Source organism: Cavia porcellus, unplaced genomic scaffold (genome assembly GCF_034190915.1).
Source record: "Cavia porcellus strain 051 isolate PalLab524CR breed Dunkin Hartley unplaced genomic scaffold, mCavPor4.1 scaffold_23, whole genome shotgun sequence".
In the NCBI taxonomy this organism is placed as follows: domain Eukaryota; kingdom Metazoa; phylum Chordata; class Mammalia; order Rodentia; family Caviidae; genus Cavia; species Cavia porcellus.
In genome coordinates, this window is record NW_026947506.1 from 2,043,914 (window position 1) to 2,069,878 (window position 25,965).

Genomic DNA, 25,965 nt, shown 5'->3' on the forward strand with positions numbered 1-25,965 from the left:
AGCCAGTCCCTCGAGGTCCTCTGCAGAGCTCCCGGTAACAACATGGTCCACCTCTGCTTGTCCACCCCAGACAGAACAAGTGCTGGATCCCAGCCCAGGACAGTGTGCCTTGTATTTTCACGTTTTCTTATTAATCCTTTCTTGTTTTTTTCTCAAGGATTGCTTTTTGAGAGTTTTCACTGAAACCCTCCATTGGGCCTTTCCTTGGGGACGGCATGGCGGGGGGTGGCAGATGGGGTGCTTGTTGTCCCAGCCAGCTGAGCAGGGGACATGGCAGAAGGCGACCCTAAGTGAGGTGAGGGGGAGAAAGCGGCACAGACATCGGAGGCCTGGGGCTCTGATGAGCCCGAGGCTCAGAACTTTTCCATACCGGGGCTGGGCGCAGCAGCCCTCTGTCCTGTTCCCTTTTCCCCATTACCAGGGACAAATCTCTCTTGTTTCCAAATAACCCAATCCCAGTTCTCCCCACAAACTCTCCCCTGCTCTTGTCTGCTGTGTGCATTGTGGCCTCACTTCCGTGTAAACTAGGAAATAAACACCCAACAGCATGACCAAGAAAGAGCTCCTTCACCTCAGTGTAAGCACGCAGGATTTGAGGCTGTTTATTTTTCAGAGAAACATACCCCACCGTTTGCATTTTGAGTTTGCTTTGTGCTTATTTCACTGTGGTGATAATCCTCTCTGGAGGAGCCTCTGTCAGCCCTGGATACATTTCCTGTCTGAGTATGCTGTGTGCTCTTAGGTCATGGGGTTGCAGGAGCAAATGTCCCTGGAGACAACATGGGAATATTGGGACTTTCAGTAGAGCTGCTGTGGTGCAAGGATTCTCAGGGATAAAGAAACCAGCCACAGGGAGTGCACAGACTGAGTGGGCTTTGAGAAGAAGGTGGAGCCACGTCATGCCGGACTATGAACCTGTATAAGGCAAGATGTGTGCTTTAAAGATGCGTTTTCGTTAGTAATTGCGCATGTATGTTTTAATCAAGCATACGTGTTTTAATATGATACACTTTAAGATGCACGGAAAGAACTTATATATAAAGTTCTCTTGTGTTTTTTCAAATAGAAGCCCTCTAGAGCTCTCTCACTACCCTCTATGCTAACTGAAACAAGAGAAAGCAATGCAATGATATTTCTCAAAAGACGTGCTTAGCACACGTGAGAAGGCCCCAGTCTCGATCCATCCAGTGGAAATACATTGAGGACTTTGCATCTTATCTTTAATATTGTCACAGATTCATCCACTTCACTGGCCTTGCCTGCTGGCGACATTTCATCTTTCCATTAGGATGAACGTGAACTTATCAAAGGTGATATATGTGTGATTTTCAAATGGGAATTTTAATACGGTATTCTTCAAGCCTGGCACCAATTAGCAGTGGCTCCTGTCTCCTTCACAAAGGGGCGGAATCTGCTCCACACCCGACACAGGTTCCCGCTGGGTTTCCCTGCCTGTGTGAGGCGCGGGAGCCGTTTCTGCTGTGTCCCGTGGAAGACAGCGCCCACAGTCTCGCCCTGAGATTCCACCGACACCTCCGAGGCCTCAGCATGTGGAGAGCAGCTCAGTTAGGGCAAATCAAGTTAACACTGGAAAGAATCTCAAGCCTCTTTCCTGATGGAATAATTGTGTTTTAAGCAGCAAAGAAGCCTTACAAAGCAGAATAACAAAAAAGGAGCACTTCCCTTAAAAGTTGCTACTCCCTAGGAGATGATTTTCATATTAAATAGCGATACAAAGATAAAGAGTTATTAAAATCTCCCACATGTTGGAAATATCGTCTCTGAAAATGAGTGACTGCAGCATTCCACACCCAGAATGTCACTGGTGACCTTGGGAAAGTGAAGATTAACGTTGGGGTCCAGGTAATTCAAATAAGGCCACAGTGCAATCGGGGTAGCTTTCAGAAAGCAGAACTTTATTTTTTCCAAACCAGGTCAGGACCATTTTTGAACCTTCAGCATTAACAAAAAGCTAGCAATATGACTGCTTTGTTTCAAGTGCAACAAATACATTTGTTGTGTCTAATAAGCCAGTTCTATTTCAATAGTCTGGGAGTTTCCGGGCATATCGGTGTTCTCAGCCTCCAAGGAAAGCTGCCAAGTAGAGGGCAGGCTTAAAAGGACATTGAAGAGAACCTGTCTGATTGCCTGAATTCCAATTTGGCTCCCAATAAAAGGTGGAAAAATTACCTCGGCACCATTCAGTGCCGCTGCTCCACCCGCAGTAAACCCTGCCTGGTCGTTTATTACATGGAGAAGACAAAGTGTATTCCAAGGCATGGTCGCTAAGTCTTTTGGGTTTTTTGATCACTTTGATAGATTAATTTCATCTAGAGGATTGTTTGTTAAATCTGATTTTTATCCCAGTGGTACTGTCTCCCCCTCTGAGAGTAGGACCTGCTCACCCCACAAGTAGCAATAGTTACTTCCTTCTTAACCCAGGGATGACAGGGGAACCCTCCAGGACACCCATAAATGCCCCCATCCTAGGGGAGAACTCGGTCGTGCTGGGCACTCGGCTGTATGGCTGTGTCCGTGCTTGTGCTTGAACCTCCAGCTGAGGGGTTGGCCCTGGGGAACGGACGGGCCCATAGCCCTACCTTGGGCGGCCTCCGTGCCCCGAATCTGCTGGCCTTGTCCAGGCCTGGAGCAGAGCCGGCTCTCAGAGAGCCTTCACTGCCTGTAGACCGCGTGGACCCCAGGGTCGGGACGTGCTGAGACTTCTGCCCCAGGGCTTAGGTGACACCGATAGGAAAAGAGCTGAGAAATAAATTCCAAACCCAAATTAGCAAACGAGCACACTAGTAAAATACGAAAACCAAGGGAGCAATAGCTAACATCCACAACTACTATGCTGTGCTGGAAAACGACTCTTATAAGAAAAATGGCCCTTTGCAATAGAATGTTTCTACAGACATTTCAGAGACTACGTGGGGCATAAAGTGCACCTGCTTCTAGAACATAATATGAGTAAAAGCAGTATTCAGATTTCTCAGAGAGCACCCTAAAATGCGGTTCAGTTTATTCCTTAGGTCCTACGTATATAACTATAAAGGTTCCTCTGCTCCTCTCTGTCTGTCTCTCTGCCTCCCTCTCTCTGTCTCTGTCTCTGTCTCTCTGCCTCCGTCTCTCTCTGTCTCTGGCTCTGGCTCTGGCTCTGGCTCTCTCTATCTCTGTCTCTCTCTCTGTCTCTCTCTCTGTCTCTCTCTCTGTCTCTCTCTCTCTCTCTCTCTCTCTCTCTCTCTCTCTCTCTCTCTCTAACAGAAATAAAATCTAGAATCTGCCCGTTGGTGTCAGAAGCAGACTGAATCAGATAATACAGGAACGCGAATATGCCGTTCTCGCATGTGTGTAATTGCTGATTATTTTCTTTGGTGCGATCTTGGGATGAATCTTTCACAGCCACATGTGCATGTATGTCATTTGTCCTTTCTTCTCAGGTGCAAAGAAGGCTACCAAGGAGTCCGTTGCGACCAATTCCTGCCGAAAACTGACTCCATCTTATCGGATCCAAGTAGGTCAAGCATTTTTCTTTTCTATAATGCATTATCTAGGCAGCACTTCCTGGAGCTGGAACGGTGCTTGGTTGCTAACCTGAGTCTCTGAAAACTGCCGAGGGCAGAGGTGGTGACCAGTGTTAATATCCAAGGCGTGGCTCGCAGCTGCCTGCGACATGGTCTCCTGCACTGATTGAAAGCCTCCCCAGACCCTTTGTGGGAACCAAAGCCCTGCAGATCCTGCTTCTGGGCTCTCAGGCTGTCCCCAGATCACTCCATTACAAAAAGTAAGGCTCAGAAAAACTAACAGAGCTCACGATTTACCCAAACAAATGGAACAAAACTTGTGATCTCAGACTGCTTCTCACATTCTGATAATTTTGCTAATAGGAAACCTATTAACATTTAGAGAAATAAGAAACTATGTAAATACAACTGCATAAGAAGTTTTCAAGCAAACTTTGAAATCCCCATTCTGAGCAGCTCTTAGTTGCATGTGGATATTTACAGTAGTTAACAACGAATTCCTTTTTCTCCATTCACAGATGAGCAGCATCTGCCCCTAGAAAGCATGTATAAGCTTCTCTTCATGTATGGATTCCTAAGTAACTTCCTATAGTAAAGTGCCCAGCTCTTGTCAAAGGGGTAATTTTCCATTTATCTGTAACTAGTTTTCATTTGGTGGCTCTTGCAGTTGAATTGTTGCTAAAAAAAAAAGGGTGTAAAGGGTGTGTTTTTATTGGGCCAGTTGTTTAGTTTGGTAAGAAGCCTGAGAGGCATTTCCAAACCCTAACAGCAGCATTATGGTCTTCAGAATATTTAGCACACACAGCACAGACGTTAGCCAAATATTTTGTGTTGACCACAGGCAGTGTCCTCCGCAGATTAGTGTGAATGTGGCTGTCTTTCAACATCTTTCCAAAATGTGTACTTTCTGTTTTCCCTAGAATTTCTAGGCCCGTTTCCTAAGGTTAATGCAAAGTTCCTTGACCAAGCAGAGTTTTTGTTTAAGTGGGTTTTCTCTTGGCACGACACTACCAGGCAGCCACTAACTGTGAATTTAGCCCTCCCAGGAAAGTGAAGGTTGCTGAACATCTACGGAGTAATGGGACCTTGGGCACTCTGCCCGCCTGCCCCCGGGGCATCAGCGACAGCCAGGATGGTGCCGGGTGTGTTGTCATCTCGTGGTTTTGACTGCTTGTTAAGCTGGTGTCTAAAAGGCTGTTCATGGTTGTGGTGGGCCACATATTTTAGATACAGGAAGTTTGTATAAAAGAATGGACTTGGTGATTTCTTTACTCCTTATGTCTTCTTTGTTTTTAAAAAACTTTCCCCGGCTACACGTAGGGTTTTATTCACTCTTTTCTTTCCTTTTCTTTTTCTCCTCTTTCCAGCGTCCCTTTTTGCTTTTCCATTTATTTTTCTCCCCGTTATTTCACCTACAACTGTGAAATGTCTGTCAAGTGCAGAAACTAGGCAAGGCCTTGCCTATCATACAAAGTGGGGAGACAAAACATCTCTACCTTTAAGTGATGTAATCAAAGTTAGCCTCCAACCGGAGACCATGCATAGCCCATCGTTTGGGAAACTGACGATGGGATCTACCCTGAGGACCTGTGTTTTCAGAGAAAACTGGTCCTGAGTTCCTGTCCCTGCAGGCCTACATGTTACATGCATAGTTTGTTAGCTCGGCAGCATTTACAGTGAAGAAAACACAGACTAATTCCAACTTGACAACAGAGTTATCAGTAAGCGAACATCACACAGCACATCATGTCTGCGGATGGAATTACCTCTCCAAGGACATGGTATGAAAGGTTTCCACTAAGTGGGACCACAAAATAGAAACTTATTTTTATGTAAGTCATGAAGGGAACATTCTTTAGCCATGAAATATTCTAAAGTGCCTGGAGGGAGCTCGGAGTTTTTAGGGTGTGAAATGATATGAAATTATTTCCCTTTTATCCCTGTTTCTGTAAAATGGCCTATAACTCACTTACTGTGTGAGAGAAAAGGCGAGGACTCCTTGAAATGTAAAAGTAGGGTAACCACTGAGAGCCCAGGCTCTCAGACACAGGTGAAAACAGGGCAGCACTGCATGCACCCGTGTGGGCTTTGTTTATTTACGTAATCATCCATACATTCCTCCAGTGTTTTCTGAGCAGCTTCCAAAGGCCATTTATCATTAAGATTCTGTTAATACAAAGGTGTGCAAGCAGGACCTGGGCTCTGAGGACCTCACATGCTAGTGACGGAGATTAGCGTGGGATGCATTTGGTATCACGTTTACCCCTTTGTGAACTTGGTGGATTTATTAGCTCCCAAGCCTCAAGCTTTTCACCTGAGCAGGGTAATCAGTGGAAGCATAGGCATCCATCATAGAGATGGAAAGGGAGTCAAAGGCAGGTAGACGCTAGCCCACATCCCTCAGTTCCCTTTGTAAAAATTGCTGGCATGGATTCCTGTGTTAACGTGCCAGGGGCTGTGGCAGCGGCCTCACCTGGGTGCCTACCTTAAACCTTCATACAAGCCAGCAGGGAGTAGGCTCTGAATTGCCCACATTTTATAGTGGAGAAATTAGACCTCAGAGATGCTAAATCAACTTGCTCAAGGTCACTCAGCCACTTAAGCCCAAAGCCTCACTTCCTTTCCAAAGGACGCTCAGCCTGAGCGCCCCACGGCAGGCTCTCTCCTTGAGCCCCTGGAACCTTCATCCTCCGGTTATTTCCAACAGGACATTGATCATTCTAAATTTCATTGACTGAAACTCAATGACCTGCAGCAAACGTCATTCTGAGGAACAACATTTGCACAATTTTCATTTCTTAATACAGCAACTTGAGCTTCCATAGAGATTTAAATCCCTAATGAAATTTCCTTGTCAAAATCTTGCTGAAGGATTGTTTAATTTGCTGCTTGTGATATCTCTGGAATGATTTTGTGCTCATGAAATAAGCTCCACGGCCTCCTTCTATGTTTCCTCCTCTGCCTCCTTCTCTCCATCTGTTGTCCCTTCCTGTCTTCATTTTGCTCCGTGATGGCTCCGACTTACTGAGATTCTAATACCAAGGGATTCGGAGCCTCTGCCCTTGTTTCTACCCTAGGTGATGCGGAGTTGGTCAGAAACCACACTTTGGCAGTAAATTTTAAAAAGTAAAATGAAGTCTCACATTGCCTGTATTTGGGAAGTGATACAGAGGTGTCACTCTGACAGCCTGGTGGCTGCTGTTCACAAGGGTTTTTATAGTGAGCCTCAGCTGGTACCTTGGTTGCAAAATCCCACCTCCTTCCTCTCTGCCCCAAAAACCTGCGTGAAAGTTTTGTCCTGGGGGTGTATATGCACGCAAAACTGTGGCTTACAAAGTGGTTGGCTTTCAGTTTTCAAAGATAGTCTGGTGCAAAGTGCGTTCAGTGAACTGCAGGTCCAGGCAGGGCACATGAGTGCACGGTAGGCAGGGACTGGACTCGGATGTGGGTTAGGAAGGCAGCACAGGGGACTCCAATAAAGATGGAGAGAATGAACCTTCCCTGGAAGGCAGAGGCAGAGGCCGGCAGGGGATGGAGAGGCGCCCTTCAGAAGCCAGCGTCCTCCTCTCCCAGGCAGTCAGCAGCCACTCCAGACCTCTGTGTCTTTCTCTGCCCTCAGCTTTCCATGTCCAGTGACGCCGCGGCTACAGCAGCAGGCGGTGAGTGTGGAGGACCAAGCGTTACAGCACAGCAGATAGGGCTGGACTCTGAGTCCTCTGAGTTCTGGGGGGGGACAGAGGGCAGCTTCCAGCATGAGGCTCATGCACACTCACCCCGGGGTTCCTCTGGATCTTTGAACTCACGCTGTGCTCTTAAAGTGCCCTGGGTGAGGCCAGGAAATTGGTCTGCATGTGGCTCAGAGCAAGACCAGTGAGCCAAAGAGGTTTTATGGGAAAGAACTTCCTGCCATCACCCCAAACCAGCCTTGCTTATCTTAACTTCTTAGAAAAAATCACCTCAGGAGTCCAGAGTAAACATTCCACAGCATAAGGGTCCAGGCCATGGGAGTGCCCGGGCAGACACCTTAGTTAAAGGCAGTCAGTCGGCAAGGCGTGGCTCCTGCCTGGTTTCCAGGGACTGCTCTCTCACGGTGCTGGTGCTGTGGTCCTCCTCCTAAGTGCCATTAGTTGCACGATGTGGCACCCTCCATGTCCCAAATGACTGAAAGATTGACCTTTCCTGGTCATTTTGACTCTGAGGAAGAATTGGAAGTCGCGGGTCCTAGGTCTGGTGAATATCGTGGATGAGGTCACACCACAGTGTTTTTAGGAGTTGGCTTTTCTCCTGATGGCACTCAGCAGCAGGTTCACCACAGTTTCCATGATTCCTGGTAAATTCCAGAAAAAAGGCTCCCAGAAGTGCTCCAGCAAGAGGCCGGAATGATGGGATCGATGTGTTGGAGAGTATTTTGAGGGGGACTCATGACGGGGCTTTCACTGTGATATCTTATTCAGTTATGCATTCTGGTGTTTGCTGATCCCATCTCCATGCCTGTGGAAATGATTCCCTGATCACTGTGTCCCTGCAGACAGTGGGAAGTGGGGTCGGGCCCACAGGACGATGCTCATCCTGTTCACTCACCCTTTCACTTTCCAAGAAATAAAGACCACGTGCTGTGCACCTGCTGTGTACACGGACAGCAGTAACCACAGTCTCTGTCCTGAGCTCCCTGGGTAGCTATTCCATGACGCCACCAGGGCTGGCTTGCGTTCACACTGCAGATCCAGGAAGGAGCACCGATGATCCGGCAGCTGGCGGGGGCTGGAGGGCAGCTCATGTGCCCCCTCACTGGGTACAAGGGCCCAGAGCAGCTCTCTGCGGCCCCTATCCCGTCCCGAGGACCCTGCCTTCATCTACTGATCCCCTGAGCACCCCTTCTCTCCTGAGACCACTCTACAGGTTCGTTTTCAACCCACGAATTTCAGGGGGAGCACTCAGGCCACAGCACCAATAAGCTGACTCTTGTGAACTGTGATTGTGTAGACTGAGTTACAGACTCCAACGAGTGTGATACCTAGGTGAGGCTGGGGTGTTTGCTCCCTCTCCCCTCCCTCCCTCCTTCTCTCCCTCCCCCTCCCCCATGCCCTCCCCTCCCCCTCTCCCTCTCCCTCTCTTTCTCTCTCTAGCAGTGGTAACTGAGCCTGGAGCACTGACTGACACGGCCTTGCACTGCCCTGTATCACCATTTGTTCATTTACTTACATTTTGTGACCAGAGCTCACTACTTCACCGAGTTGCCTGGGTTGGGCTCAAACTTGCAGTCTCCCTGCCCTGGGCTCCCATGATGCTGGGGTTCCGGCTGCACCCCCAGCTCGGCTTCCCCGCTTTCCTTCTGCCCTCAGTGCCTTGGCTCAGCTCAGTGTCCATCACTTGCCAAGCAGGAAGCTCAGGGTGCACTCCGGTCCACTCAGGAGACCTCCAGGAGGCCCACGCTGCAGCTCCCGCCAGTCCCCCGATGTCCTGCGTGGCCACAAGGAGTCCAGGGCACCTGAGCCAGTGTCTCCTCCACCGCTCCAGGGGATACGGCCAGGTTCTCCACCACCAGACCCCCAGGATCGAAGTGGGCACATGCCCTCTTCAGTCTCTCCAGCTCTTACACATTTTCAGAGTCACCGAGGGAGATCACGTGTCAGGCTGGGGTTCTAGAATATTTTATAATCTCCTGCAGGAATTCTGGATGTGATGATTTTTGTCTCAGGCTTCATTACCTATAATCCGTTACATGGACACCTCGACCAACTCTGAAGTAGAGACAACTGTTCCCATAATCTAAATAGGGGTCTTTCCAAGGCACGTTTTACCTTTCTTTCTCTACTCACTCAATTCATCATGAACACTTTCCTATAATATTATAAAACTATTATTTTAAAGGGGTCAACATTATAAGGATACAATATGTAACAAGAATCCTTTAGCCCATCACCTAGGTGAGTGTTTTTGTGGATTTCCATTTGTTTATGATTGCAGTGATTGAAAGACACTGTACAACATTTGTACCTGGGGATCTAGATTTTTCATGTTGGATAAATTCCTGTACTTTTTATATTTTGATAACTTTTCCTGCAGCAAAGTTAGATCAATGACTTACACTTCTATTCTCGACTTTTACGGTTAGCTTTCAACATTCCATCCATGACTGAGATCGTATGGTGCTTTCTTCTCTGTGCTTGGCTCACTTCACTGTACATAATCATCGCGTTCCATTAATTTTGTCACGAATGTGCAAATTTCATTCTTTTTAAGGCTGAATAGTATCCCATTTTATGTGTAAACCACACTTTCTGTGTCACCCCATCAGGTGAACAGGTACATTTTTGGCATTTGTGAGTAGTGTTACAAGAGAGATGGAAACACAGCTTTTTGACATTTTTGTTTCACGTATGTATATGAAATGTGCGTATTATATTCTTCTTATTGTATATTTATATTATATGTTATGTATTACATTCTCTCCTAGGCTGATTGCTGGATGATAAGGTAGTTCTATGTTTAAGTTTCTGAAGAACCTTATCCATAATTCCTTTACTAATTTACGCAGCCGCTATTAGTAAGCCAGAGTTCCCTATTCGTGTTCTCATCGGTATTTACCAATTATTTTCTTTGAAAATAGCTGTTCCCCCGGGCGGAGGTGGTGCTTCACTGTGGTTTTGATTTCTGTTTCCTTGATGATTACTGATATGAAGTAGCTTTCCATGTGCCTCCATGTCCTCTTGAGAAATGTCTATATCGGCCTATTGCATACTTTTAAATTTAATTATTTGGGTTTTGCTGTTGAGTTACTTTGAGGCCCTCTTATGTCCTGGATAATAAGCCCTGGTCAGGAATATAGTTTGTAAACTTTTTTCCATTTTTTAGGTTGGCTCTTCACTGGGTCAATTGTTTCTTTTGTTGAACAGAAGCATTTAGTTTGCTGACGTCTCATTTGCACATTTCTGCTTTACTCTATTTTTTCCAATGTGTTGTGTAGAAATCTTGGCCCATTTCATTGTCACTGACACATTTTCCCAGTACCTATGTGTTCTTCTTACAGTTTGGTGGTTTCAAGTTTCACATTTAAGCCTTTAACCCATTTGGGCTTCTTTTTATAATTGGCAAGTGGTGGGGATCTAGCTTCATTTTTGTGGGGATGTATCAATTTTTTCAGCACTGCTTATTGAGAACACTCTGTTCACTGGATGTTGTTAGCAACTTTTTTGAAAATCAGTATGTTCCCTGTAGATGCATACGTCAGCTTACCTCTATTCTGTGGTGTTTCTCTTTGCGTCTGTCTGTATGTCAGTGCTATGCTCTTTTGATTGCTCTAGCTTTGCAATATATTTTGAGGTCAGGCAGTATCATAATTATTTCTTTGTTCATTTTGCTAGAGATTGTTTTACCTATGCAAAGATTTTGATTCCATGCAGGTTGGTGGTATGATTAAAATTTAACACAGGTGAAGAGATGTTTACATATTCAGTATTATATAGCAAAAATGACTGCATTGGAGTCCAAGGTGCCTAACTTAGTTTCCAACACGTGAAAGACACTTAATAAAATGGCAAATAGGTACCATGACTTTTTTAGCAATTAATTTTATATGAAGACACATTTTGAGAACAAGCTGCAGACATTCTCAATTTATCTCTCTTACTTTTTCATTTCCTTTGGGATGAGGCTTTAACGGTTCAGTTACAGACCTTGGCATCTCCATTATCCCCATTTTCTTTGAAAACTTTGCTCCAGCCAGGGGAGTACTGTGGGAGAAATAATGTAGAACTAGTTTGTCAGATAATCACTTGATTTCTTTTGTGCTTTAAACCTTCAGAAGATAATCAGATTTCTTACTTTCTTGATGTTTTTCTTAACAGCAAGTTTCTATAATTATGACTTCAGGAAAAGTCCTAATGTTGGGCATAACACCTTTCACTGGTCCAAGATTAAATTTCTGGAAGGAACAGAAGAGTTTTGTGGATAATTTGTAATTGGTGCTCCTCAACTAAGAGTGAACAATGAGAAATTTAAAACCCAATTAAACATTTCTATAGTGTAAGCATCTTCACATACAATTGATAGCATGGCTCTGTCCTCATTTATGTAAGAAGCTTTGCCAGGTATATTCACATACGTTTTATGTAGTCTGAAAGTTACCTCTTGCAATTACAAGATAAAGTCCTTATTAATACCCTCATTTATTTTTGGACTATGCAAATGAGACTAAAAAGATATGACCTAGCTGAATAAAGACTTGTTAGAGCATATAAGAAGATCTAAGGTGAAAGCAGTGTGCCCTAGAAGACTGTACAAACCAGCATTTCTCCCCTGTTTATTTATATTGTGTCTGTCCCTATGAAATTTAATCATTGGATGCTAACAAATCAAATTGCAGGCTTGGCAGGAGCACAAGGGTAGTGTTGGACTAATGAATCCTATGTGCCTCATGTGTGCCTGTAACTAATTTTGTTTGCATGAGGGAAAGAGACTTGTCTAAGGTCACATGTCTCATGAACTGTCATTTTGAAACAGATTTTTTGTCCATTCATTTTGAAATTCATATAGCACCTACCAAATGCCTGTGACTTTGCTGAGTGGTGTAATTTATAGAATCACAGTTAATCGACATTTTGTGGTTTTAAGATCAACTCCACTGCCCCGTGTGGTGTTATCTGCCCTGTAACATTCTTCTGTCTCTCTGCTCTTTGGGATATGTTATTTTCTAAAACAAAACAAATATTAATTGACCATAAAAATAATGTTCTTGGTGGTGATTCGCTATTCATGCTTGTCACCATCACACCAGACATTCATGATGTTCATAATTTCATATACAATGGACATGAGCAGAAATACAGCAGCAGGTGTGTACTTTAGACAGTGATATGATTAATTTGTTTGGGGGCTGACTATTTTTAAAGCCACACTGGCTCAGCTAGATAAAGGATGTGATGAACACCACTATCTTCTTAGTGGCTCCAGAGAAGAATCAGATAGAACATTGAGCTGAGATGGTGGTCAGGCTGGGACAATATATCTCAAGTGTGTGTCTCGGGTAGTTTGATTTTCTACTTAATGCATAACAAGCATGATTCAGGATAACTGAGGAGGCATTGTCAGCTGCAAGAAGGGTTAAGCAGGGGCTTCCTAGAGAATGCACCCATCCTTCCCTTTCTAAACATTCATGTGTTCTTACAAGGCAGACCTTGTGGGCCATCACACTTTCTCTGGCTGAATTTGCTTGCTCTTTATAGTAATTTCACAGTAGCATGGATACTCTTCTCAAGCACCCTTCCTGGCAAGGATCTGGTGTTGTGTGGACACCTGGCACTTCTGAACCCCCGGTCTCTTCCTGGCTCACCCCATCTTCACGCCATTGTGCCATTCCAGGATGAGAGGCGAGTGGCGTGCTTCAGCAAGACTTCTATGCAATAGCTTTCCTCCTGATTCTTCTGTGTAAGAGAGGGGTTTCCAGGCTTCTCCTGAGGAGCTTTTGGGGGAAGGATGCCTCAGAGATGGCAAGAACTTTTTCAACCAAAGAAAATTTGGGAGATAGTAAGAAATAGAAATATCTACTGAGACAACCATTCTACCATCACTTAATTGAGTGGTGAATTCACAGGCACCCAGCCACAAGCTTTCTTGCACAGAACAAAAGCTGGTAAATACTTTAGTTTTGTCTTTTCGTGAGTTGATGATGGCCACGGGTAGACCAGCTGTCCCACACTGTTCCTCCTCTTCCAGCTCAGTGTCGCCATCAGACAAGAAATCAAGGTGAACTTTCCGTTTTCCCTGAAAGTCCGGGTTGCCCCCGAGAAGACCGTGCCCTTGGCCTGCTCGTACTGACCGGTGTTTCATAGCACCTTGCCCCTGCTCTCCGCACGCTCGCTGATGCAGCCTCTGGACCCGCACGGTGGACTTCCTCTTTCTAAAACTGGAAACTTACTGTTTATTTTCAGTCTTCTTGTGAGTTCTCTGGGAAAGCAGATGGTGCATAAGATCTCAGGCCACAGTTCTCATTCAGTATGGGACACAGTCAGTCATCCAGGCACCGGGGCTCCTGTGTGACTGCGGCTCTCGCCCTGCATTCTGCCTTCCTCAGCTGCTCCCCATTCTCTGCTCTTCGCCCCACAAAGCCCCATGGTCTTCTGCGGAAAACATGGCTTCAGCGAGCTGCCTACTCCTCTGGCTTTGTGTAACTCATAGATTTTTTTTTTTCTTGTTTTTCTTGTTTTCTTCTTTTGTTCTGACAGCGTCAGAATCACATCCTTTCCTGGTTTCACTTGTGCTTAATACCACACCTTTTCTGTCATGAACGCCCTTTCAATCCAGGCATTCCTTGGTCCTCTGAGGTGTTACAAACTGAGAACCTCACGCTTCTGGGTCTGTATTTGTGAGCCTTTGTCAATATTTTAGCACTAAAATGATATAACTTAGTAACTGTAGGGGGAAAATCGTTCAGGAAAATGGGTCACCAAGAAACAAGCGTCCTAATGACTGTCATCAGATGCTAAGGCTCTCCTGCCATTTGTTAGAAGTCACTGGTGGCAACATGGCATTCTGTGACACATGCTAATATGCAGTTCCCTGACTAACTAACTGTTCATGCATTATTAAAGAATGGGAAAGCTGTTATGGTTGCAAGATACTTTCAACTTCCTTCTATTGAGAGTAACAGAATACCACAAACTGGGTCAGATACATGAGTAACAGTGTATTTTGCCTCATAGTTCAGGTCCAAAGTGGAGGGACAGTGTCTCCTGGTAACCACTTTCTGGAGGGGTCCTGAGGTGGTGCAGGTGGTTGGCAAAGACAAGGAGCATGTGAGTGTCCTCTGGTCAGTCCAAGTCAACAGCGTGCACTCACAAGGGCTCTTCCCCATCACCTTCTACAACCCTGCCCACCTTGCAGAGGACAGTTAGATCAAGTTGCCCCCTTCTTAATTCCTCACAGTGGGGATTAAATGGTAGTGTGAGTTATGGAGGAAACCAAGCATATTCAATGGGACTTTATCCTAAGGAATTAAAGAAGCAATATTTTTAATGATTTGTAATTATAGGTGTCCCTATTACCTACATTGTTTGAAACACTTTGAAGGAAAAAAGCAGAAGTGACAGAAATCCTCCATCTGAGAAGGATTGCATTCAGTGACACAAAATAGTTCTCAGGGAGAAATCAGTGATAATCTTGACATTATTCAAAGTGAACTGCATTGTATGCTTTCCCTGCTATGTCCTGACTTATGCTCTGTGTACCTATATGCAAATGCACTGATTCACTGGGCTATGCACTTAAAATGTGAAAGCAATATATTTTATAAATGAGTACAAATTCCTTTTGTCTTCATAAAACTTACATAATAATAATTACATGAGAAAATGTTTAACTAAAAGTTACACAGACTAGCATGTAGCAAGTAATGCATTACTATGTCACAGGGAAGCTGGCCCTTGCTGGGAAAAGATCATCACAAACGTCCATGCACCCATCCTGGGTCCAGTCCTTCAGCACATGGTGTGGACCAAGCAGACTATGTACTGTGACTTAGATGTGTTGAGCAGGATACAGATGGAAAACACGGAAATAGCTAAATAAAAATAGGCTGTAATAAGATGCTTCAGCAAAGGATGATTGGATTCTGTTGTATTTTGAGTCTGACCAAAAAGGAAATACCATTTAAGCCGAGATCTGAATAGCCAGAAAGAAAGATCCTTTAGAAAAAGAGTACTTACCAACGAGAACATCCATGTCAGACCCTGGGCCAGGGGTAACTTGGTATGGTATGTTCATACCGCACTGTGAAGACAACCGTGTGTGTCTGCTCTGGAAGAAAGAAGCAAGACATGCAGAGTAAATGAAGAAAGGTCTGAGTACACGGTCACCATCCCAGGCAGGCCAGCTTTGCAGGTGGAAGCAGAGCCTGTGGGTGACCAGGCAGCAGGCACGTGGGCTTGTCTGGGAAAGTAGAGTTTATGGTCACTTTAGCTGAGGAGTTCTCCACCAGGAGGACATCTACTCCTGAGGGGTGCTTTGCAATATCTGGAAACACGTGATTGTGTCTGTTTGGGGAGAAGGTGCTAGTGGCATCTACTGGCAGAAGGCAGGTATTAAGCAGCCTGTAAAACACAGGATAGCCCTGACAACAATGAATTATCTGGACCAAACTGTCTATAAGTACTGAGATTATAAAACCATACTTTAAATGGAGAGAGAAAACAATGCCAACTAGACTGGAATCAGACCATGTGAGGGTTTGCACACCATGGCAAGTTACGTATATTCTACTAAAATTGCTACATGAACCTGTTGGAGACATTTAATGAAGAATGATATATCACATTTATAGTCTCACGATATTCCTTTGGCTTCTGTGTGGTAAGGGTGTGTTAATTAGGGTTCTCCTAGAGGAGCAGAAGAGATACAAACCACAAAGGTCCTCTGCAATCAGAGGTGGAAGAATCTCAAATGTCCCTCTGACCACTGCAGAGCCATTGAGTCCCGCAGCAGTGCATGTGTGAAGTCCAGGAAGCTCACTGTGAAGCCAACAGTGTGTCTGCACTGGAAGACCAGACCCAAGAAACTGGAGGCAGCATCCGAAGGTGGTGGCACAGGCCAGAGCTTTTCCAAGAAGGGGAGCACATTTTCCTCCTGTAATCCAGGCCCCAAGCCTGTTGGTTGGTGCCACCCACATCCAGGGTGGGTCTCCCCACCTTAGTTTGTGACCCATGTGTCAGATTTCCATGGGTGCACCCAGAATTTCACTAATCTGCCAGGCAGTGCCTACTCAAGTCACAATGACAGATCACAATTACTGGTCACATCCATCAATACAGAAGTGAAGAGCCCTGTCAGAAGACAAAGTATTTTCATGCCCTGAAGTAGGGTCCTCATAATGGTGTAGGGAGAAGTGAGTTTTAGAAACTAAATTAAGAGGCATCGACATAGGAGGACTAAGAGGAAAAGGCATCAGAAATACCTTCCAGTTGAGTTGGAACATCTGGGTGGATGCTTTTCACATCGCTGAGGCTGTGCAAGTAGACGCTGCAGCAGTTAGAAGCTGGGCTTCAGCCAGGTAGAACTGCAATGCCCACATCCAAGAGGCTGGAGTCAGTGAGAGCCGTCCAGGAGCCCACACAGCAAGCCAAGCCCAGGGAAAGATGTGGTCTTGTAGGAAATATCAGAAGCTAAAAAACAAAATCAAACCAAACAAGTGGATAAGAAATAAAGGAAGTTAAATGCAAGGTTTCCTGCATTTGGGAAACAGAATGAAGCAGCAAAGTCAACACTGGTGAAGGCAAGATCATGCTCACGGAAGTCAAGAGCTGGGTGGGAAGGCAAGTGTAAGTTCTCACAGAGTGGAAAGGGCACAAGGACAGACGTCCAGGAAGAGCGCTGTGAGCCCGGCCAGAGCGCAGTGTTCCGGGTGGAAGCCTGGAAAGTGGGGAGGAGAGCGGGGAGGAAAAGCAACGGGAACCAGCACCGAAGAAATCCACTGCAACGCCAGCTCGGAGAACCACAGGTGAGGGGTCAGGAAGGAGCACCGTGACGTCCAGAAATCGAACACTTTTTAAGCTGGACCTGGTGACACAGGCCTGTGATGCCAGCACACGAGGCTCAAGGTGGGAAGATTGAAAGTTCCAGTCCAGCCTGGGCAACAGAGTCTCTCAGTGTGACCCTGTCTCAAAACTTAAAAAACAAAACAAGAGAAAAAGGGCTGGGATGCAGTGCAGAGTGAAGATCCAGGTTTCCAATCCCAAACACCACTAGAAGAGATGAAGGAGGAGAAGAGGAGAAGGAGAGGAAGAAGGGAAGGAGGAAGAGGAAGAAGAAGAGGAGGAGGAGAAGGAGGAGGAGGAAGGAATGGAATCCTTTTCAAATGAGAGGAAAGAAAATAATCACGTAAGCGGCTTCCCAGAAGCCACACACATGGATGGAGACATGAGGGGTCCCCCTCTGACAACAGCAGGGGCAGGTCTCCATAGCAACCAGCCAGAGGGCACCTGGGTCCTAGGTAAGCATCTGCGGGCTCCAGAGCAGCCCACAGCCTCTGCCATGCAGGTGAGGACCGGTTTACTTCACCATGAGCGGCTTGGTCCTGGGTTCTCACGCTGCGGTCAAGGTGGCCGAGACCCCCAGACTGAAGGCTCAGAGCTGAGCCCTGAGGCCTGCAGTGGGGTGAGCAGGGGGTGTGGGGGCCAGGGCCTGGGCCTGAGCAGCAGGGAGGAAACTTGGGCAGCAGGAATCCCATGATGTTTTCTGAAGCCAGGAATCAATAGTTCACTGTCATAGATGTGTGCTTTGTTTTTAAGTTTTAAATTATTTTTATTTGGAGGTTCCAATCTAGCTGACTGTTGAGTGGTTTTTTCTCAGCTTTAAACCTCTAAACGGGCTCTGTGCGTTCCCTCCATGAATGCTCTCCGCAAAGTCCCTGTGGCCAGGGAGCCCACGGGAACTGCGGTTAGTGCCCCTCACAGGCGGAGTCCTGCCCGCGCCACCGAGGGAAGCAGCTCGGATTTGCTGATATTGAGGAGAGAAATTGCCGCAGGGGCAAGGCTGGGTCTGCTTCGCTTCCTCCCTGGGGTGGGCTCTCATGCTCCAGTAAGCTCCTGGACTTGTGTTTGTCCCCTGTCTTTAGTGATCAGGGTTGGCCTCTCCTCACGCAGTGCTCAGTCCAGCAGTGAGCTGAGCACCTGGCACAAAGCAAGGTCCAGGAGGACTTGTGAGGACCTGAAACCCAGAGTTGAGTAGTTCCTGTGTTATGGATGACCAGAGCATCTACGGATGACACAGGGATGATACATAAAAGGAAATCATTGAATGTGCGAGGAAAGACATCCAGGAACATTAAAACAGGGCAGAGAAATGTTTTAGTGAATACAAAGTCTTCCTTCAATAAGAAAATGTAAAAAACATATAAAGACATGAGAACGCTTTACAAAGCAAGGCTCATTTCACCTCTGCATCCTCACTGAAGCATCCGAGAAAAGCCCACAGGATTTGGGCAGCTTAGCAGATAATCACCTGGTGATTGCTTCCCTCTCATGAGGGAAGCCCAGGGCAGCAACCTGTAGATTTCTTGCTTCCCAAACTTCCCTAGTAGCCAGCGAATGAGTGGGACAAAGGGAAACTTCAGTGTGCCCATGAAAAGCTGAGGTAGTACTGTCTTTGTTGTGCTCACGTGAGAGAAATTTATGAAATATTAAGCAAGTGAGACTGCTTCCACCATGGCTGGTCTGTCTCAAAACTTGAATAGGAAAACGAAGACAGTGGTGTTAAGTGGAAGAGACAGTGCCTGCCTGGGTCAAGCCACGTTGTGACTTTGACCAATCCCAGGAGTGAAAGCGAATGAGACATGGTCACGAGGACAGAAGGGAGCTGTGCGTTTAGCAAGATCTTTTGGAGGCCTTGGTACCAGGGTGACTTAGGCAGAGTCCTGCACACAGAGCTGGTGGTCAGTGCCCACCAGGGGCAGGGACACTGATGGTGGTGAGCAGTCAGCAGGAGGGGAGAAGGAGGTTTCTCCAGCAACAGGAAGGCAGCACACAGACGCACAATTGTTCAGAAGGAGATCTCTGATCAGGAATCCTAACTCTGTTGTAAAGCGCTCCCAAATCTTTTATCTGAAGACAATAACGTGACAATAATATTGATCAAGAAAGGAAAGACAAGAGAAAAAAGCAAGAAGCTAGTAGTCACAAGTCACATAAAGAGAAGATTGCATGGATCTTTTGTGTGTGAGTTGCCAGAAATGAATTTCAAGGCTGAAGCAAGCGGTGTGGGTTGGATGCCAGCAGACAGGGTGAAGACAGGAATGGACTTACCCAGCGCCTTCCACTGAATCACAGGATGGGAGTGCCCGCTTGATCGTTGCACCTGGCTGTGGTTCGAAGGGTCTGTTTCCTCCCAAATGAAGCAGTGTGTAAACTGAGGAAGTAGTGTGTGAACCACCCCACAACGGAGCAGCAGGGCCCAGCAGAGTCCTGTGAAGAAATGCTCCCCTTAGAGCTGCCCACAATCGAGGCCACATTCCGTCCCTAAAATATATAACTCCTGATGCCAGGGCTTCACACAAACATTAGAAGACACATGCAAGAAGATCGCCATGAAAACATTCACAGTTGTAAAACCAAAGCAGAACACAGCACAGATAATGTGAGGAACAGCGTGAGTATAAAATGGATTAAAATAGCAAACAAAGATCAAGGACGAGAAATAATTCACACTGATAATTTATAGTGAAACCTCATAAAAGAGAAAAAATGGCACCATCATTTCTCTTATTCAGATTAACCCCTGAGTTTTAGCAGACCCAATTAAAGAATAAGAAACAAGAGCTCAAGCGAGATGCAGTAAAATTATATTCCACATTGCAGAGTTTACAATTGATCAATTTAGAAAATAAAAGCGAACAGCTATGAAAATTAACACACTAATAAAATCACCCTACAAAAGATTACATATTTATAGCTACAACTGCTTAAAAAAGTATTTTAATAAAATTTTCATAAAACACATTATGCAGTTTTCTGTTTCTTTTAAAAAATACAGATGTTGATGACATATCCAGATATTTTCACATTAAAACAAAAACCAAAACCTTTGTAAATAATCCTTGGGTTAAACTGAAAATAGAAGTTAAAAGAAAAACCACTTAGAAACTAGTAACAATTGACAATCGTCACTTAGAAATTCTGTTAAAAACATTTAGCCTACAAATTTGAGGTTGAAAGAACTATTGTTTAAAAAAAGAGAAATCATAGAAATAACTCCAAAAGAGAGAAAGTAAAGCCTTATGAATTTGAAAATATCAAATCTGTATTATATATAAATAAGAAAGAAATTGGCTTGGTTTGTGGAATTTCCAGTATGGAGCAAAAGAAGAAAAACATAAAAAGTATACTTTCAAATATTCATAACACAAAACCTAAAAATTCTAGATGTGTATATTCAAGTAAAATCTTATAACCTCATCACGGATGGGAAAAATAGAGCACAAATGTCAGCAAATTGAAGTTTATATATGCACAAAATTGAAATTTAGAATGCTATTTGAATACCTTACCATCTCCTCAATTCTTGTAATGACTCCTTACCATTTCATTTATTTCAAAGCATGTGTTGTAAATTGAAAGCTGAGTTTATCATGTAAGGTTAACACCATGCAGTATGAAATCTGTCAGTGATAGCAAAAAGGAAAGGAATCAGTTTCACCTGTGAATAGAATAGTAACATTAGAAATCAGTCTTTCCTTATACACACGCATGCACAGACACACACACACACACACACACACACACACACACACACACAATTCCAAGAACAAAATGAGGAGCGAACTTTCCTAACCCTTATGCAGTGTCCTCAAACCTTGCCTTCCTGAAGCTCCTCCAAGAGGTTTCAAGTATGACAAATCTTGCTGTTCCAAACTCTTCCGTGTGGTGCAGCCCTAATGGCACTGTCAAATATACTGTTTTGTAAATGCTACGTTAAAAAGTCTGTGGGTCGCTGGGCATGATGGAGCAAGCCTGTAGACCCAGAGCTCTGGTAGCCTGAGCAAGCACTAATGGGAATTTGAGCCCAATCTGAACAAATGCATGACTTGGTGAGACGCTGTCTCAAAGTAAAGAAGTTGGACGATGCGGTTAGGTGAGAAAGTCTTGGCTTCTCACCCAGTGAAACCAGGAGCGCCGTCATTTTGCTCATGATTTCAGGGGTTCAGTGCACGGTTTACTGATTTCCAGGCACAAGCATCATGGTAGAAAGATGTGATAGAGCTGCTTAGTTCATGGCAGGTGGGAAGCAGAGCAGGGCATCAGAGCCAAGGAAGAAGGGGAGGGGGCCACATGCAGACCCCCACCAGGTCGGTCTCCAGGACCCTCCCAGACACACCCAGAGCTGCGTTAGGAATCCCCTACATGGATCCTAGAACTAGTCCAGCTGACAGCTAGGTTTAACCGTCAAGGTTACTGTGCTTTTGTTCATTATGTCTGTAATTCCCTTGTTACTCCACAGGTCACTAATTTACAGATTTTACACACCTTAGTTAAGATGGTAAGCACTTTTGAACAAGAATAATAATTTCAAATTAGATATGCGGAAGTGCAGAACTACTATAAAATCTCTCATGTAATTTTTTATGCATAAAACACCAAGTTATCCAATTATACAATGTGTGTTTACTTTCAAAATACATCAATTCATGATTCTTTCAAAAGGGGCATTTGATCCAGCAGGTTGCCGCATCTTCGGTAAGACTTGCCTCCACGCTCTCCCAGATGCCTTTAGTTCTCACAATGAGTCACTGTCAATGGGCCCCTTGTTGGCGACAACACTTTTATACCAACAAACATAGCTCCTTGTGACACATGGTTGCTGCCTAGTGTTTGCTGGACAGAGAGGTCCCATGGAAACTGCACCCAGCTGCAGTGTGGGAATGAATCTTAGAAGAGCTTTGGAGTCCACAGTACCGCTAGGAGTGTGGCTCCCGCGGGAGTCTCTAACCACCATGCACCGCTAGGATGCCGAGCCATCCTGTCCCAAAGACAAACAGGATGGTCACAGGTCACCATGTGACCAGCATCCTGAGATACAGACACCAAAACGCATGCCTGCCCCTGCTTCCAGCCTCTCTGCCAAGTGTCTTTGAAGAGTACTCCACACATAATCAAAATTATCTGGAGCAAACTGACAGCCGTGAATGTAATGGGATTTTAGAAGAATTCTCAAGCTCAAAGCAAGACTTAGCCTGCCGACAGGAAAAATAAACTAAAACTATTACGAACAGCTACCAAAGTAATAACAAATAGCCCTTGTAAGACAAGGGAAAAAATATTGTCTGTCTAGCTGTTTCTATTTGGAAATATCAAGGTGAATGAGAAACTGACATATTTTATATGTTCACAAAGTTGGCTGATTATAAAGCCTGCATACAAATATCATTCAATATATGAACTGTTCAATATGATAACACAAAAATGTAGCTAGTCCAAGTTAAGGGCTCCTTTTCATTAACAACACATACCATAGTTGAGAGACCTACAGCAAATTGTAAAATAAATCATTATACTTTCTAACCGTGATCATAGCTTTTTTTTATTTGGTACCGGGGATCAAATTCATGACTTTGCGTTTACCAAGCAGGCGCTTACGCTGCTGAGCTAAATCCCCGGCCCTTGTGATTATATCTTGAAATGAAAATATTTGGGGCATATTTAATGAAGTAAAATACAGTATTTGTTAGTTTGATTTTTACCTTTTAATGTGGATACTGGAAATTTTTAAATGGCTATACTCTGACACATTATAAAACAGCCTAGGTTTACATGACTATCATTTAAGAGAAATGAGATGATATAATAGATAAATATTTCCTCCTACAAAAGCAATGTAAAGTCAACAAAAATCTAACAATAAAAGATAAGATAGTGTAAGATAACTAGGAAAATATTATTAAAATTATAAACTTTTGGGTAGAAAGAAAAGAGAGAAAGGCTGACAACAGAAATGATTAATACTACGTTCCTGATTTGGAATCGTGGTGCCCGACAGAGTAATGAAGTCCTCCGTTCAGACTGCCAGCATCAAATCACCACTGTCACCTGGATGCTCGGTGGGTAGATTTGACACAGTTTTCATTAAAAACTCTTATTTTGTGAGACAATTGAACTATTTTAAAATGCATTAGAATTTCACAAGCAAAGCAAAGAAATTATTGATAAATTACGAAACTAAAGATTGACGTCTTCCTTGTTTCTAGACCAAAACCGAGTGCCTATAAATATTAAGAAATACAAGAGGTATTTTAAATTGGTGGGGAAATAATGCTTAATTAATATTCAGCAAAATGTCTAACCATACACAAACTGAAAAATATGATTTTTCTCATAATTGGCACACGATAAACCTGAAGCACAAATATTTACAGATGAGTGGGTCCAAAATTATTAAAGTAACCTAAGCAATCTAAAGATATTACCATGGTGAAAGGAAGACCTACTATGTTTTTCTCTGTAGCTTTCTTTTTTAAAATACTTTTTGTATTTTAAAGAGAAAACAATTAAAAGCAAGTAAGAATGTAACAGTGGTCAATATTGTTATCTTCAGATTAGTTACTCAGAGTCCAAGATATTGGCATTTGATTGTCCAAACAGTATTAGCACAAACCTTTCTTCTCAATGACTTAAGATAAATTAGTAGTATAACTATCTTAACTACTGTCTCTGTCTGTGTGTGTGTATATATAGTTACATAGTTTGGGTTTTGGTTTTATTTTTGCTTTCTCCTCCTTCTTTTCTCCATTTCCACATCCGACTTTCTCTTTCCTTTTGAAGTTTCCTCCCATTTTACAATATCTATTGAATATTTTGGATCTTATTTACACTTTCACTTTCTCGTACCAGGGAGACACTATGATGTTCACACATTCACATCTGGTTTATTTCATTTATGAGTATGATCTTGAGTGGCATCATTTAGCTATGAAAATGTTTATGACTGAATACTCCATTGCATAAAAATAGCACATCTTTTATCCATTCCTTGTTTGATGGCATTTGAGTGGTTTCCAAAATTGAGCCATTACAAATTGTGCTGCTGTAAACTTAGGTGTACATATATCACTGTGGTATGATGTTTTTAATTCTTCTGGGAAGACACCCATGAGGGGAGTAGCTGGGTCAAATGCCACTTCTAATCCTAGTTTTTTGAAGACCTCCACACTGATTTCCACACTGGTTGTACAGCTACACTCCCACCAACAGTAGAGAAGTGTCCTTTTTCCCCACAGCCCCTCCATCATTTGCTATTGATTGATTTCCTGATAATAGCCATTCTTTCCAGGATGAGGTGGAATCTCAGTGTTGTTTAAATGTGCATCTCTCAAATGACCAGTGGTGTTGAACATTTTTTTTCATATATTTATTTGCCATTTATATTTCTTCATCTGTGTTTATTCATCTCAGATGCCCAGTTCTGGATTAGGTCTTTAAATTTGGGAGTTCTTTATCTGTTCTCGATACGTTGCCTAAGGAAGAGATGTCAAACATGTTTCCCACATTGTGGGTTGTCTGTTCACTCTGTTGGTAGTTTCTCTTTATGGGAAAAAGAGAAAGAGATCCCAGTTGTTGATTTTTTGGACAGATGCTGTGCAATCAGGAGTTTGTTCATAAAATCTTTGCCTACACCCATGCCTTCAAGAGTTTTACTAATTCTATCTTTCAGCATATTTAATGGCCTTGTTTTAGTATCTATATCTTTGATCCATTTTGAATTTAGTTTAGTGCATGGTGAGTGATATGGGTCCATTTTAATCTTCGGCATGTGCAAATCCAGTTTTTCCAGCACCATTTATTAAAGAGGCTATCTTTCTTCCAGTGAATGTGTTTGACACTTTTGTCAAAAATAAGGTAGCTGCTACTTTTTTTTCATTGCTGAGACAATATGTGATGCCCAAAATGGAGTAAGTTTTATTTGGCTCACAGCTTTTGAATGTTTCAGCCCATACTCAGCTGGCTCCAAGGCCGGGTGGTACACAGGAGAAAGCAACATTTCACGGTGATGGAAAGCAGCTCAAGCAATAGAACAGAAGAGGAGCTCAGAGAGAAGGCCCCTCCTGTCCCTATATTGTGTGCAGGCCACACGCATGTGGGTGTGGCACTGACACCTGTAATCCCAGCATTGGACCATGAGACATTCACAACCTCTAGAAGCCTGCTCCCAAGACTGCATGAGGCTTTGGGGGGACATCCAGACTCAAACCATAACACTGAGTATATCTGGAGTTGTTTCTGTATCTTCTAAGCTGTTCCACTGCTCCTCAGCTGTGGTTTGTTTTTATCACAGTAGCTTTACAAAATAACTTCATGTCAGGGACTGTGATGCTTCCCACCTTGCCTTTGCTGCCTAGAATTGCCTTTTCTATTCTAGGTCTCTTCTGGTTCCAAATAAATTTTGAGGTTGTTTTTTCTGTAATTCTGTGAGATATGCTGTTGGGATTTGGATAGGACTTCTGTTTAAGTCTGTGTAACAGTTTTGGAAGTATGATCATTTTCACTACATTCATTTTTCCTTCCCAAGAGCAAGGGATATTTTTTCCATTTTCTGCTTTACAATCTCCTTTTTTTTAGAGTACTATAGTTTTCAATTTTTCTACATTTCTTTTACACCTTTCATTAGATTAATTCCTAGGTATTTCAGTTTTTTGGATGCTATTGTGAAAGGTGTTTCCCTGATTTCTCCCAGTGAATGTGTTATTCTTATAAGGTTATTGATTTTTGAGTGTTGACTTTGTGTCCAGCTATGTTACCGAATTTCCTAATTAAGTCTAGCAGTTTTTTAGTGAAGTTTTGCGATCTTCTATGTAGACTATCACATCATCTGCAAATAATGATAATTTAATTTCTTCTTTTCCTGTAATTTTTCTTTTCTATCATATAATTGCTCTGGCTAAAGATTCCAAGACTATGTTGAATAA

At 43.8% G+C, this 25,965-nt stretch overlaps 1 protein-coding gene across 10 annotated transcripts in view; it reads left to right on the top strand.

Moving 5' to 3' along the window:
- The window catches only part of Nrg3 (neuregulin 3), a 956,071-nt gene that overhangs the window by 747,725 nt on the left and 182,381 nt on the right, over positions 1 to 25,965 (top strand). For all 10 annotated transcript variants that reach the window (XM_063233704.1, XM_063233701.1, XM_063233707.1 and 7 more), the window contains exon 3: positions 3,441 to 3,514. In XM_063233704.1, the coding sequence (XP_063089774.1) occupies positions 3,441 to 3,514 (74 nt within the window). The remainder of the gene's footprint in view (positions 1 to 3,440; positions 3,515 to 25,965) is intronic.